Source organism: Zalophus californianus, chromosome 9, assembly GCF_009762305.2.
Source record: "Zalophus californianus isolate mZalCal1 chromosome 9, mZalCal1.pri.v2, whole genome shotgun sequence".
NCBI lineage: Eukaryota > Metazoa > Chordata > Mammalia > Carnivora > Otariidae > Zalophus > Zalophus californianus.
The window spans coordinates 60131129-60145374 of record NC_045603.1 but is presented as its reverse complement, the minus strand read 5'-3'; the positions used below and the strand labels follow the sequence as shown (position 1 = coordinate 60145374).

Genomic DNA, 14246 nt, shown 5'->3' with positions numbered 1-14246 from the left:
AACCCCGACAAGGAACTTGTAACTCAACCACCTTCCATGAAGGGAGGTCCCCGAACTGAGCTCCCAGGCCAAGCCCGGCGAACCCGTACGCAGGAGAGCAGAAAGTTTAGTTCTGTTTGGGATTCCTTAACTTTTTCCTCCCTTTCTCTGCCCACTGGAGCCCTCCCCCCCAACGTCACCCCACACCCATCCCAAGGGAAGAAGCGGGGGCGAGGGCCAAGGAGAGGAAAAGAAGAGGTAAAAGAGAAGGGAAGAAGTACCTGAATCGTGTCTTGACCTTTTAATTTGAATTTGACTGTTTTGAGCCCCGAGTTGCCTTGCTCTCTCCCTCTCTCCGGCATGTCCCCCCTCTCCGCCCCACTCTCCCCAACAGTTACAGGCTGGTTCCCGGATAAACAAACCCCATTCTCCCTAGAACCCCCCCCCACCCTCCTCCACCCTCCTCCACCTCTCTCCTGCCCCTGCCGCCCCGGGGGCGCTTCCTTTGTTCCCGGGGAAGGGCTCCGGCGCCCCTACCCCGAGGCGGCTGCTAGGTGGCGCTGTTACTCCACGCTGCGCGCTCCGCCTGCCGACAACTTGACCCCGCTGACGTCACGGCCGTCTGAATCATCAAGGCCATTTTCAAATCCCATTGGTCTAGCCGTCACATGGTGAGGACCGAATGCGCGGATAATTATGGAGCTGATATTTCCCCCCCTCCCCTTCTTTTCCCTCCCGCCCCTCCAACCGCCCCCCCTCCCGGATGGGGAAAAAAAAAAGATGTCAGCTCCTCCGCTGTAGTATTGCTCCTTAAAAACCCCTCTCTCTGAAAATGACATGCCCTCGCAATGTAACTCCGAACTCGTACGCTGAGCCCTTGGCTGCGCCGGGCGGAGGAGAGCGCTATAGCCGGAGCGCAGGCATGTATATGCAATCTGGGAGTGACTTCAACTGCGGGGTGATGAGGGGCTGTGGGCTCGCGCCCTCGCTCTCCAAGAGGGACGAGGGCAGCAGTCCCAACCTCGCCCTCAACACCTACCCGTCCTACCTCTCGCAGCTGGACTCCTGGGGCGACCCCAAAGCCACCTACCGCCTGGAACAACCTGTTGGCAGGCCGCTGTCCTCCTGCTCCTACCCACCTAGTGTCAAGGAGGAGAATGTCTGCTGCATGTACAGCGCAGAGAAGCGGGCGAAAGGTGGTCCCGAGGCAGCTCTCTACTCCCACCCCCTGCAGGAGTCCTGCCTCGGGGAGCACGAGGTGCCCGTGCCCAGCTACTACCGCGCCAGCCCGAGCTACTCCGCGCTGGACAAGCCGCCCCACTGTGCCGGGGCCAACGACTTCGAAGCCCCTTTTGAGCAGCGGGCCAGTCTCAACCCGCGCGCCGAACATCTGGAGTCGCCCCAGCTCGGGGGCAAAGTGAGTTTCCCTGAGACCCCCAAGTCCGACAGCCAGACCCCTAGCCCCAGTGAGATCAAGACCGAGCAGAGCCTGGCGGGCCCAAAAGGCAGCCCCTTGGAGAGAGAAAAGGAGCGGGCCAAAACCGCGGACTCCAGCCCGGACACCTCGGATAACGAAGCGAAAGGTAAGGCTGCCTGGGCCGCGGCGGCCCGGCTGGGACGCTCAGACACTTGGTCTGCGTGGCTGGGGCGGGGGCAGAAGGGAGGGTTGAGCCGAGGAGGCCCTGGACAACCCAGGGAATGCGATCCCGGCTCGCGACTCGTGTCTGCTGAGCGCCAGGCTGGTGGCGCGTCATTTGGCTAAGGAAGGTAAGCGGCAGAGTGGAGGGGCCGGGCCGGCAGCGGCCGTGGGCGCCGAGACCCGGGAGTGGTGCGCACCGCGGGCAGCCTGCGGGCGCCTGGTGCTGCCCAGGGCTGATGACGGCTCCCGGGCGCTTGCTGGCTTTGGTTTGCTTGCTCTACGGTGGTGACTTGGGGGGCTGATGTCCCTCGTTCAGGTCAGAAGCTTGCAAAAAGCTTAAAATGGCGATCTTGGGCCAGGGACTAGGGAAGGCTTGGGAGAAGGGGGATTTCGCTTTACTGCGTTCTCCCAGTAGAAAATTATTTCCTTGGAAGCGCGATTTGTTTATGGGTCTGATTTGCGTGTGTGGTATGGGCTCCTGCGGTTTGGGCTCAGCCGGGGGCCTCGGGCAGCGGGGGCTGGGGCGGAAAGTGGTGGAGGTGCTGGGCTGACGGCCACGTCCCTCCCTCCCCCAGACGCCTGGCTTGGGGACGGCGTTGGAACAGGGCATTTGGAATGTTGTAAGTTTCTTGTCTCCCCTGTTAAATTTCTTCTTCTTTTTCTTTTTCTAGTTAAATTTAAAAAAAATGTTTTTTCGTTCTTTTCCAAAAGCAGCTTACAAATGAGTGGTTGGGAAATTTCTGTGTGCGTGGCAAGCGGTTTTCTCCTGAAAGGGAGTGTTGCTTTAGTTGGTTTCATTGTGATTTTGGCTGGAAAGAGAAAGCCTAGCCAGAGTTCAAGCTCAGGGTTCAAGATTCATTTCTGTGGCAGGAACTGGGGGCCTCCAGGACCTTTCTCTGACACCTGGAGAAAAAATGTGGAGGAAACGGGAGCAGTGGAGGGAGCCTGAGGGGACCGACTTTCCCTGAAAAGTTGGAGCAAAAGCATCAGGAAAGGCCCAACTGGGAGGAGAGGAATAAACCTGTTTCCCATGGCACTGACTACTGGAGGCTGTATATAAGTGGGGCTCATTGGATGTAGAGGCAGATGAGATCCTGAGAGCTGAGCAGACTGGGAGCGGCCTGGATCTTGTGGCGCTTTGTATATGGATGCGGCGCGCACGCATGCCTGGCGGCGACTTGTGTCACACTCACACACACACGCCTCTCGCATGCTTTGCGCACACTCACGCATGCCCGCTCACACACACACACACACACACACACACACACACACACACTGTTTTGGCGGGCAAGGGCAGAGCCTTACTCTCTTGGGTCTCCTCTGCAAAGGTGGCCTTGGCAAACCAGCCCATAGAGAGCCCAGCCAGAAGATGAGCACGGGTGTGTTCATGAGGCTGAGGGAGACAGTGAGGTACCCACACCCACGAAGGCTTCCCTGTGACACATGTGCAGCAGGAAAGCTTAGTTCTGTGCCCTCTCCCCAGACGCTGAGCTTTGTTGGGAAAGAATTTTAGGGTAGGAAAAGCTGCGTCCTAGCCCCACCAAAAGCAAAGTCAAGGTTAACAAGCCTACCTCCTAACTCAAACTGCCCCCATTCTGGTAGGCTCCCCTTTCTCCCCTGCCCTCCCCACAACAACCTAAGCCCTTCCACCCCAACTAATCCCTCTCAATCTGCACTTTGCCTATGCCCTTCTTGCCTCCACTCCCCCCCCCATACGGTGTCTCCACCAGGCCAGAGGCAAGAGGGCTTTTGGCCAGACTTCCCAATTTGTAATTTCTCCCTTCCCCCAAAACCCAGCAACTCCAATGAGAAAATGAGAACCTTTAAACAATTTGGCAAGAGGCTACAGGTGCAGAGGTGGGAGCAGAAGCAAGAACATTCAGATGTCTTAAACTACAGCCTCAAGTTTGCCTTTTTTTTTTTTTTTCCTGGGGCCTCTCGGTTCCCCTAGGGCCCCTGTCTCACTTCCCATCAAGATGAGATCCAGGAATCTGGCAGTTCCATTTGGCAAAGGGGGGAGATAGAGTATAGAGCCACCAGCAGCCACCTTTGCAGGGTGCCCTTCTTGGGTCTCTGGACTCTGGTTTTTTTCCTAGAAAGGATGGCCAAGTGTTCTCCTGCTGCTTGAGGAGCAAGGCTGGTCCATTTCAGCAAGAATGTGTACCAGGGAGAGAAGCTGTCAATAAGATAATGGGAAATACACACTAAATCTATAGCATCTCCTTCTATCAATAGACACATGTGTACATATCTGTGTGTGTACATTTGTGTAGGAGTGTGTATCTACAGGAATATATATGTACATACAGGCATTCATATCTATAGAGACTAGACGGAGATTTCCAGGAGGCTGCATTTCCTCAGGATATCTCTCTCCCTTGACCTTAGGTCCTATGGCTAGGGCAGTTGTCTGAGGACCCCTCAGCATGCCCCAGAGCTGTTGCCCCTCACCTCCGCTGCCTTCACAAGCAACCCTGCTTCAGCCACTCACACCTCACACCTGGGGGAAATGGCCAGGAGAGGAAGAACTGGCAACGGGAGATTGAAAGGGGCAGAGTTGCTCTGTGGCACTTCAGGTGGGAACAAGAGCTGGGGGTGTGGTACAGGGACAGCTGCAATGGTCTCTGGCCATAGGGACTAAGGCGACGTCCCTCTGTCCCTCCACTGAGTTGAAAGGGGTCAAAGCTCTCTGGGAATTGCTCTAGGCAGCAGGGTGCACTCTGCAACCCCGTCTGGGGCCTGGGAAGCGCTTTTCCTTCTAGTTGGATTTTTCCAGAACTGGAATGGAACAGAGAGGAGGGAGGGCCTGGTGAGGTTGAGAGTGCTCTCCAGCGTCAGGAAGCTGAGGGAGAGTGGGAGTACTCAGAATCTGCTAGGTCAAGGTGGATTTGGGTCATTTAATTAATAAATGCTTTGGAGGCAAGAGCTTTCTGTCTTTCCCCATGTAAGTCTAGACCCCAAAGAAATTCTAAGAGCCCTGAGCCCAAGAGGACCCCACCAGCCAGGCCTGTGGGGTGAGAACAGCTCCCCTGTGCTCCCTGAGCCGCCCCCACAGCAGGCCGGCAAAGGCTGCAGCATGCTGTGAGGGTTTGCCTCTTCGAGGGATACTTATGTAAATAATGTTATTTTTAACAGAGGAGATAAAGGCAGAAAACACCACAGGAAATTGGCTGACAGCAAAGAGCGGAAGGAAGAAGAGGTGCCCCTATACTAAACATCAGACGCTGGAATTGGAGAAAGAATTTCTGTTCAATATGTATTTGACGCGAGAGCGCCGCCTGGAGATTAGCAAGACCATTAACCTTACAGACAGACAAGTCAAAATCTGGTTTCAAAATCGCAGAATGAAACTCAAGAAAATGAACCGAGAGAATCGGATCCGGGAACTGACCTCCAATTTTAATTTCACCTGAGCGCGCGGCCTCCCCTCCCCCTCCCCTCTCTCCCCACTCCTTCCTTTCCCCGCCCCTCCTCCCTTTGTGCCTGGTGGTATATTTTTTTTTCCTCCCTGAGTATAAATGCAACGCGCCTGCAAAAAAAGGCAAAGACCTCAGACTCTCCTTCCAAGGGACCTATGGTTCGTGCTGCGAAGATGCATCCACCTCAAGCATGAGAAATGGGGTGCCGGGATGTGGGGTGTGGTGTGCCCGCATAGATGAGGGTGGGAGTGTGGCTGGTGTGTGTGTCAACCCCTCACTCACCCACGCACTCACACACACCATCCTGTCCTCCATGCAAAGTTAAGGTCGAATCCACCCGATCATAGGGGGAAAAAGAGGAAAAAAAATCAACCAGAGAAGGTCTGTAATCTCGCAGAGCACAGTCAGAATCGCTCCTTCCTTGCTGCATCTCCTCCTTAGGATAATAGACGTTTTGGAAAGTTCGGCTAGTGTTTGTGTGTTTGTCGTAGCGCCCAGCGCCTCCACCAAACCCTCTCCGTGTCTTTACCTCCCAGTTGCTCTGAGAATCTGCTTGAAGTCTCGTATTTGTACTGCTTTCTGCTTTTCTCCCATCCTCCCAGCAGCCCCCACATTCCCCCCGCCACTGACACCTCAGAAATTCCATCCAGAGGAATACAAAAAAATTTAAAAATTAAAAATAGAACATAGTGAAGCAAAGACAGACTGCCCCCCCCTTTAAATATCGCCCTGTCCCTGTCTGGGAGTTGTGTTATTTAAAGATATTCTGTATGTTGTATCTTTTGCATGTAGCTTCCTTAATGGAAAAGAAAATCCTAATAAATTTCCAGAATCGTAATGTTCAAATGGGTGGTTTTTTGTTTTTAAGTGTTTTTTAGCAACACCCCCACCCCAAAAGAGGCTGAGTGTGTGGATGTGTGTGTTTTGTGTTCGACTCATCTCCTAGAGCCTTTCTAGAATGTCTCTTGGCGGGTTTAATGTAAGTGAGAGACCATAACGTTGATTTAAATATTATCCAGGTGACCACAATAAGTCAAGGTCATAAAACAGTAATGTCAGGACGGTCTTGGTGCGCGCGAGAGGTGGATTTTATGATCTGCAAATATAATGTGGTGCTGCAGTAAAAGATGCATTTAAAGGTGACTGGAGGAGGGAAAGAGGCAGAGAGCAAACTGCAATCTTGAGGAGCAGACGGATCTGATTGCCTGGGGTGCTGGGCCAGGCGCACCCCACCGCGGCTGGGGGAACCCCAAGAGCCCCCCACCTATCCAAAGAGAGGAATAAACTTAACCGCCGGAGGGGGACGAGGAGCTCAGCCACCCCCCCCCCCCCACACCTCGACAGCAGCAGCAGAAGCCCGGGCGGAGGCAGGAGGAGGAGGCGGCGACAAGGTAAGAGAAGCGGTTTCTTGTTCTTCTCTTGGCGGTGGAGTGGGGACCAGCGGCATCCCCAGGTGCCCAGCGGGCAGCGGGCACAACAGGGAGGAAGGTGTTTCGGGCGTCCGAGCCTGCTGAGAGCCCAGGCTTGCCTTGTGGCTGCTCGCAGCGGAGGGCAGTGGCCGGGAGCTCCCTCTCCTCCCCTCCCCGAACCGCTGCCATGGGGTTCGGCGGTTAAAGGGGTAAATTGGTGGTTTTGGCTTCTTTCTCTGCGCGGGCACTAAGGGTCGCCTCGAGGTCGACGCATGGATCTAGATGTCGCTCAGTCTGATCGTCTGTTGGGGGAAGAAGAGGGAGGGTGAGCTTGAGAGGGCTAGAGCTTGAAGCTTAGGTTTCCTGCTTTCTGCTGGTTTGGATCTGAGCCTTATTCAGGCTGTCGGTCCCCACGCTGGCTGGCCGCGGGGCTTTGCCAGGCAAGTGGCCTGATTGGAAGAGGCTCTGAAGCACAGGCGCCTTGGTTCCGCCACCCATAGAGGCAAGGAAGCAAAGCAGAGCTGAGAGAGGGAGAGGATCAGAGGGAATCCAGGAGGAGAGCACAGGAGAGCCAGATGGACAAGACAGGGGACCCAGCTCAAGAGTGGAAGGACACTCCAGCTTTCCCCAGGGCCAGGGCCAGAGGCAGGGGAATAGCTCCACTGTGGAGCTGGGGGCGGGGCGGGGGTTTGGCAGCTGGAGGTCCCATTTCACCAGAGTTTCCCTGAGCAATTTGCTTAGACCAGAGGCTGTTGAGGCAGTCAGACCCCCTACCCCCCCAGCCACCCAAAGTCTACTCTTTAGTCCTTAGGGAGGTTGTGGGGGCGGAAAGGGGGACGGGGCTGAATTTCTTCCTTCTCCAACCCCCTTCCCTTCTCCTCCCGATAGATGATAGACGCAAAGCCGAATCTCCCGCCCTGCTCGTTCAGCTGATCTGTGGCTTAGGTAGTTTCATGTTGTTGGGATTGAGTTTTGAACTCGGCAACAAGAAACTGCCTGAGTTACATCAGTCGGTTTTCGTCGAGGGCCCCAACCCACCTACCCCACTCCTTCCCTCCCTAGTGGGACTGCCCCACAGCCCCCTCCCAGATAGGGCAAAATGGGTACAGACTGAGGAGGGCAAGCTGTGACTGGGGCCACAGGACAAGTCTGGGGAGCCCCGCTTTATACTGTCCACTCCTCAGCCTGTCCCAATCCCTGTGACTGAGGGAGAGGAGTTTTTCCTGCAGCTATTGTTTCCTGGGCCCAGCTGATGGAGACAGACAAAGAAAGTCTAGGCAATTCCAAGGAAATTGAGGAATTTGAGTAAGAGGTGGCCTAGTGGGCCAGCTCAGTTGGGCAGCAGGGTGGGGCAGGATCAGGAGAGAGAAGAGCACAGAAAGAGAAGGGAGTCTCTGGAAGGGCTAGCTTTTCTCACCTGCCAACCTCCAAAGACAAAACCCTGCCTCCAGTTGGCTGGGGCTGGAGCTTCCCCTTAGAGAAGTGGAGTGCCTTGCGGGGGAGGGGGTCCCAAGAGTTGGGGAACTCTGAGCACCAGCTCAGCCACCTCCCCTTCCCTTTCTATAGCTCCATCCCCATGAGAAGGGCATATTTAGGGTCTTAGTAGGTTAGAGGAAAGCCATCAAGTCCAAGTAGAACCCCCCCCCCACACACACACACCCTACTGGGAAGCATCAGGGCAGGAACCTGGCTCTGGTCTCTGTGTAGCTGTCTGTGGCTATCAGGCAGCTGCCTGTCTTTGCACTGTGTGGAAATGTCTGCGTGAACGGAGGCTGCCAGCGCCCACCATTACCATATTGTTGGGAAGGTTGTTGGCTGATGCCAGGGGGAGGAGGGGAGGATAATGGAGTAAAGGAGAATCTGAGTAATGTGAAACTTCGCAAAGCTTCTTCCCCCCTCCTTTCCCCACCTGGTTCCTCAATTCTGGCCCTGGTTGCTAGAGAGAAGAGGCTTCTCTGCCTGCGGAGAAAAATGGGCGGGGGTCAGGGAGAATGGGGAGATACACCCCTGTTCTCAGAGAGACTGGGAAAGAGAAAACCAAAGGGAGAAGGACAGGCTCCTGGTTCTCTTACTTTAGAATTATTATGACTATTAAAGCATTATAAACTTTGAGACAGGGGAACAAAATTACGTCCCTGTAACAAAATGTATACACAGAGTTGTATATTTTCACAGTGGTCTGCTGGGGGGATTTATCTAACCTTGTATATGAGTGTGGGTCTCTGTTGCTCTATCTCTGTCTTCTCCAGACTCTCAAATTCCCAGTATATTTTTACAAGCATACTTTGTGTATTTTTCTCTCTCTCTCTTATACAAAGAGATTTCTTTTGACCCCAAGGAGGCTAGAGGAGAAAATGGGAATAGAGCCTTTCTTCTCCCTAGCTGAGTTTGCTAGTCTGTCTTTCTGTCTCTCCCCCAGCCCTTTGTGGGAGAAAATAATCTCTTCCCTTGAAGGGAAGTGCTCAAATCTCTCTATGGCTCCCGGGGAAATAGGGAGGTTTTCAGAGACGAAGGCCAGCTGGTGCGAGGCAGGCAGGGGCTCCCCTGGTTTGGGAACCCCTAGCAGTCTCTGAGTTTTCAAGCTGTCAGAATCACAGCGCCAGTTGGAGTGAAGGGAGTCCCAGGCAGGGGCGGGGTGCTCAGGAGTGCCTGGCTTGGAGTGTCCCTGATGGGCCGAAATTCACCAATGATCGACTTTTGCGCTTTGGGTCTATCTCTGCCCCCATTTCCGTTTCAGTGTTGGTGGGCTTCTGGGGGGGTGGCCACAGAGCCATGAGTCTGAGGTGTCCCCCTTCCCAGATCCTGGGGAATGGGGTGAGTTCTCATTGGGCCAAGGTGAGGGGCAGTCCGGTGGCCACAGTCCACCCCGGGGCCCTGGGACCATAGATTATGGCTAAAGCGATGGTGATTATTTATTCGCTTCGCTGGAAGGGAGTCTTCAGAAGAAACAGCGTGAAGAGGAGGGAAAAAATTATCTCTCTCGTCTGCGGATATTAAGATGGATTTTTATTTCTTAAAGGACCCTCCCCGCCGAGAGCGCATAAGCGTAAACTTAATATATGCTCCGCAGCCCAACTCCAGAAATCGCAATAAAAGTTAAAACCTCCCCTACTGGTTTTTTTTAATTATGATATGGGAAAGAGGAGCAGGATTTATAGAGCTGAACTCCCGGCGTGTGAGTGTTTAAGACTTGCGGGAGACGGAGGAAAAGGCAAGAGCTCGCCAAGGAGAGCCTTGGTCTCTGAGATAACTCGCGGGCTGCGGGGGCTCCGGCTTAGCCCGGCCGATCCTCTGTGGCCTCCCCGGGACCTCGACTCCCCGGCTTCCAGGCACCCTCCGCCCGGGCCCACGGCCTTGCCTCGGCTCAGAGAGGCAGCCTTTCTCGGGAACAGGTGAAGGGCAGCAGCGGCGGGGTACGGGGGGCTGCGGGTGGGCACTGGGCTTTGTGTGGGTCCCGTGCAGGGGAGGAGGTTTGCAGTCCGCGGCAGGGTCGCGGCCCGAGGGTGGCCCGGCGGGCGCCTTGGCTAGGAGGGGTGTCCGACCCGGCGCGAGGGCTCGGACAAGGTGGACTATGTGTGGACTTTGGCCGCAGACGGAGCAGAGCGGGCTCCGGGGCGGAGGCCAGCCGCGAGGCGGGCAACCGGATGTTGAGTCTGTAGGAAGGACCTTGAGGTCTGTGTGGTGTTTGGGCTGCCGGGGGGCGGCGGCCCAGAGTGTGGAGCAAGCAGTGCGCGGGGCGCGGCGGTCCGCGTGGGCGAGGCAGCAGGCCCAGCACACCTCTGCCGCTTGCCGGGCCGGGTCCAGGGCATCTGCACAGAGGCCGACCAGTGGTCAGAGCATGGAAAATAAACGCGGTTAAGGGTCTTTTTTTCTTTCTTTTCCACATAAGAGGTCCTTTCTCTCTCTCTCTCTCTCTTTCGGAGATACCTGGATTTGGTCCAGAACAGGTTGCCCGCGGGAGGGCCCCGCGAGCGGCAGCGCGCGAGGGAGGGAGAGAGGGAGGGAGGGCGAGAAAGAGGGAGGGAGGGAGGAAAGGAGGGCGGGCAGCGGCGGCTGCGGTGGCCGGGGCTTCCCTCCCCCGGCGGGAGGCGGCTGCCCTGCATCTGTGGCCGTGGGGAGCCGAGGAGCAGGTAACGAAGGCGCTTCCCGAGGCGGGATTGGACCAAGCCAGAGGGACCGAGTCTTCCGGGTCTCTGCCCAGCGCCCTGGAGGGGAGAGAAGGTAGGGAGATCGGCGCCCGCCCGGCCCCGCAGAGAGGCCTCGGGAATGTTGAACCTGTATTTGATTTTAGGCTCACACTCATGTTGTGAGTCTGTCTGCCTCCGGAGACGTGGTTTGCCTGTCTGTCTGTCTGAGACGTCCCAAACCCTAGGCTCTCCTTCCAAAGGCTGAAAAAATCGGGAAATTTCGTCGGAATGTGCACTTTCATTCATTGGATTCTCTGCAACTCAGCGGGGCTGGCTGCTGCGCCCCCAAGTTGGAAGGGAGCTTTCCTCCAGCTTTCTGGTTGCCGGATCCTCTGGTTCCCTCCGCCATGGGCTCAGTTTCCGGCTCCAGGTTCGCGGGTTGCCCCGAGGTTTGAGGCCAGACAGCTCCTAGTCTGGCAGGGAGGGCGGGGGAGAGACTAGCGGCTCTGGCCCCTTAATTGTACTTCGGACCCGTATTGTCTCTCCTTTCGCCACCTCGGCTTCCTCAGTCTGGGCTCCAAAGTCACTGCAAATTTCCTTGCGACACACACACATCACACAAAGATCAGGTAACAAGGCACCCCGAGCCATGAGGGCTTCAGGCAGAGAGCACCCCCAGTTCTGGGGCCGCTCCTCCCTGAGCCACTCCCCAGGCTGGGAAACCAGACCGGGTTGGGGGAGCCGGAAATAGCCCGGTTTGCTGCGGGGCGTCAGGGTGGGGGGCCGGCGGGAATGCAGGCCGTGGCGTTGAGAGGGCCACGTTCACAGGCCCTAGGGGTTTCACTCCTGCTGGGCTTAGGGGCCTGACTCCTGGCGTGTAGGGATCCCGGATACCCACCTGGGGTGGGGGCAGGACGCGGTCTCCTCGCGGCGGGCCAGGAGAATTCAGTTTCTGCTTCCAGCGCAGGCCTTAGCTAGGAGGAGTTGTGTGTGGGTGTGTTTTTCCCAACAAAGAGGGATCAGGAGCGAGAAGGGGGGAATGTAGAGGGGAACCGAAGGGGGGGGCGGGGAGGGGGAGAGGGCAGCCGAGAGGTGAAATGAGCCCATTTCAGGGGGAGAAGGAAAATGAAAGCAAATGGAGCACGGCCTCCTCCGCGCGGGCGGGTGCTGACGAGCCCGGGGAGCGGGGCTCCCTGCCGGCGGCGGCTGGGGACCGGGAAAAGCCTGTTTTAAATTTAATCCGAACTTGACGGTGTGGATTGAACCGGAGGGAATTTAAATCACTAAGAGGGAGGCGCAGGGCAAGGGGAGGGTATGACTCTAACCTGTCTCTCTGTCTGTCTGTCCTTCGCATGGTGGTGCTAGCCTGGTTGTGGTCACAGCTAGCTGTGCAGGTCTGAGGTGATGGAGTAAGGGTGCCCCTCCCCCTTAGGGGGCTCTCCTGTGCCCAGTGAATTCTTCTGGGGTGGGAGGCAAGCTCTAAGAACCAGAGTGAATGCAGAGCTGCAGGCTAAAGCTGGGGTATTCCCCCCCCAACAGGGACTCCCCGTGTCCTCCAGTCCCTCGGGTTTGCCCCATCGGTGCTGAGGAAAATTGAAGGGCGTGCTGGGGTGTGAGAGGGTGTCTGGGAATCTGGCAGGAGACGCAGCAGGAGTAGGTGAGTCTGGAAAGACAAGCCCCTCCTTATTGGTGCCCCCACATCCACAGGCCAGGGTTTGGGGCGAGCCTGAAGTTCTGCTTCAGAGCCCTGACCTGCCATCCCATCTCCAAATGCAGAGACAAGGGGTACAGCCCACATGCAGTTGTGGAACCCAAGGGACCTTGGCCTGGGGACCTCAGGGACGCCCAGCCTCTTAAAGCCCCCCTCCTCGGGACTGCTGCTCTCGGCAAGGCCTAGGCAAACCGTGGCATCGGTGGGGAGGGGGCTGTGGGCGAGGCCTGCTTCCTGATCCACAGCTGTGTCTGGGCCTGAGTGGGGAGGGTCTGAGTTCGCGCTCTCAAGCGAAGGCGACAGTCTCCCCTCAGTTTCACGGGGAATTTGATGGCAGCAGGGAGCCTGGGCTGGGTGATCCGGACTGCCCCGCTGTGGCTGCCTCTGCTGGGTGGGCAAGCAGGGTGGGCAGGCAGCTCAAGAGTTGAAAAGAAGATAGTGGCCAAGGGGGGTAGGACAGAAAGGGGCATCTGTTTACAGCCACTTTGTCTGAGGGGCTCTCCCAAATAGTAGAGGCCCATAGGAAAGGGTCTTTAGGGGTGTCTTTCTTCTAGGAAAACTGAGGTTGGGGCAGATGGGCCTGGTCGCATGGCAAAGATGCAAAAGGAGGAGCAGGGCGTGAGACCTTCTCCTTCATCATGTCTTCTTTGCCCCTAGACTAGAGCGTGGCTCAGCCCCCAGACGCCTGGGCGGCTGCCTGGGCTGAGATGGGGTTCCACATCCTCCGGAGGCCTAGTGTACCCACCCCCGCAGGTCGCCTGGGAGGGGCACGAGAGGAGGCCTCTTCCTCCTTTGTGTCGGGACAGAAGTGGCCACCGCGCCCGGAGCCGGTCCCGCGGCAAAGGCCCGGCAAGCCAGCGGACTGCACAATGCCACGGCTGCTCCCAGCTCGCGCCCTGCCCCGTGCTGCCTGCCTATCGCCGCCCTTCCTCCCTCTCGCTCTCTGCACGCCTTCGTCTCCCCGCTCTCCCATCGCTTTTCATCTTGCCCCCCTCTTTCCTTTAATTCTCCCCTTTCCTTTTCTTTTTATCTCAATCCTCCGTTTTCTTCTCTCTTTCCCTCCTTCCTTCCTCTCCTTGGGCCTGGCGCGTGTTTCAGTTGTTACGTTTCAGGCTCAGTCTCTCTCAGGCTCTGTCCCCTGATGTCCTCTAGGTCTCTGTCTGGCCCCGGGCCCGCTGAAGGCTACACGTCTCTGCTCAGTGCTGCCAGCAACCGCCCAAGAGCCGGGCAGGGTCCCCAGCCGCCAGCGCTGGGGGAGGTGCTGACGGTGTTGGGGATTTGGAGAAAGCCTCGGCAGGGGGACGGGAGGGAACCTCCTGTCTTTTCCTTGAACTAGTGAGGGAGAATTTTTGATTGACAGCTAACCCGACTCCATCAAGGCCAAAGAGATATTCTGTTTCTTGCTGTAATTTGGATTTCCCACACCAGTCCAGTCCGGGGGAGGGGAAGACAATCAGAGCTGAGGGCGAGGAGGCTGAGGCCCCGGGTTGTCTCTCCCCAGCCAGGCATTTCTCACACACCCCCCGTGCGTCGAAATCCCAGCCCCGCTAGACCGAAAAGGAAAGAACCGGAGAGGGGGAGGAGCAGGGGCCGGGGAGGAGACTTGGAAAGCTGGGGTCAGTGCTGTGAGCTGCAGGTCTACCCTCCCCCCCAACTCCCCCCCACATAACACACATGCTACACTCTCTGGGACACCTCTCTGTAGCCCTCCTCCACCCCAGAGGAGATAGGTCGACAGAGATGCAGGAGAAAACCATCCTCCACCCTGGCCCCCAGCGTTTGGTCCCCTGTTGGGGACAGGAGTGGGAAAGAAGTGCAGGCGTCTCATGTCTGGGAATCCTTGTCCTTCCCTGCTGCCTCAGAACCTGTGTCTCAGCCTCAGCTCCTGCCTATTTCCCATAGCACAAACTGGGACTCTCTTCTTCTGACCCCGAAATTGCACCCCTCCTTCAAACTCAC

The 14246-nt window shown here is 56.8% G+C and overlaps 3 protein-coding genes across 3 annotated transcripts in view; all 3 read left to right on the top strand.

Annotated features, from left to right (window-relative positions):
• Positions 1 to 718: 718 nt before the first annotated feature.
• Positions 719 to 6346, top strand: HOXC10 (homeobox C10). The gene is made up of 2 exons (XM_027591929.2): positions 719 to 1562; positions 4757 to 6346. The coding sequence occupies exons 1-2, from the start codon at positions 812 to 814 to the stop codon at positions 5032 to 5034; spliced, it is 1029 nt and encodes a 342-aa protein (XP_027447730.1). The 5' UTR covers positions 719 to 811; the 3' UTR covers positions 5035 to 6346.
• A 4208-nt stretch (positions 6347 to 10554) lies between these two features.
• Positions 10555 to 14246, top strand: part of HOXC6 (homeobox C6) — a 35810-nt gene continuing 32118 nt past the window's right edge. The window contains exon 1 of the mRNA XM_027591939.1: positions 10555 to 10670. The gene's annotated coding sequence lies outside the window, so the exon portion shown is untranslated. The remainder of the gene's footprint in view (positions 10671 to 14246) is intronic.
• HOXC4 (homeobox C4) overlaps positions 10563 to 14246 on the top strand; it is a 60717-nt gene continuing 57033 nt past the window's right edge. Inside the window, exon 1 of the mRNA XM_027591931.2 lies at positions 10563 to 10670. The gene's annotated coding sequence lies outside the window, so the exon portion shown is untranslated. The remainder of the gene's footprint in view (positions 10671 to 14246) is intronic.

Bases quoted from the DNA above. Each gene is read 5' to 3' on its own strand.
- HOXC10 (XM_027591929.2), top strand. From the start codon at position 812: ATGACATGCCCTCGCAATGTAACTCCGAACTCGTACGCTGAGCCCTTG. The intron at 1,563-4,756 runs GTAAGGCTGCCT...TATTTTTAACAG, and splicing joins CTCGGATAACGAAGCGAAAG to AGGAGATAAAGGCAGAAAAC.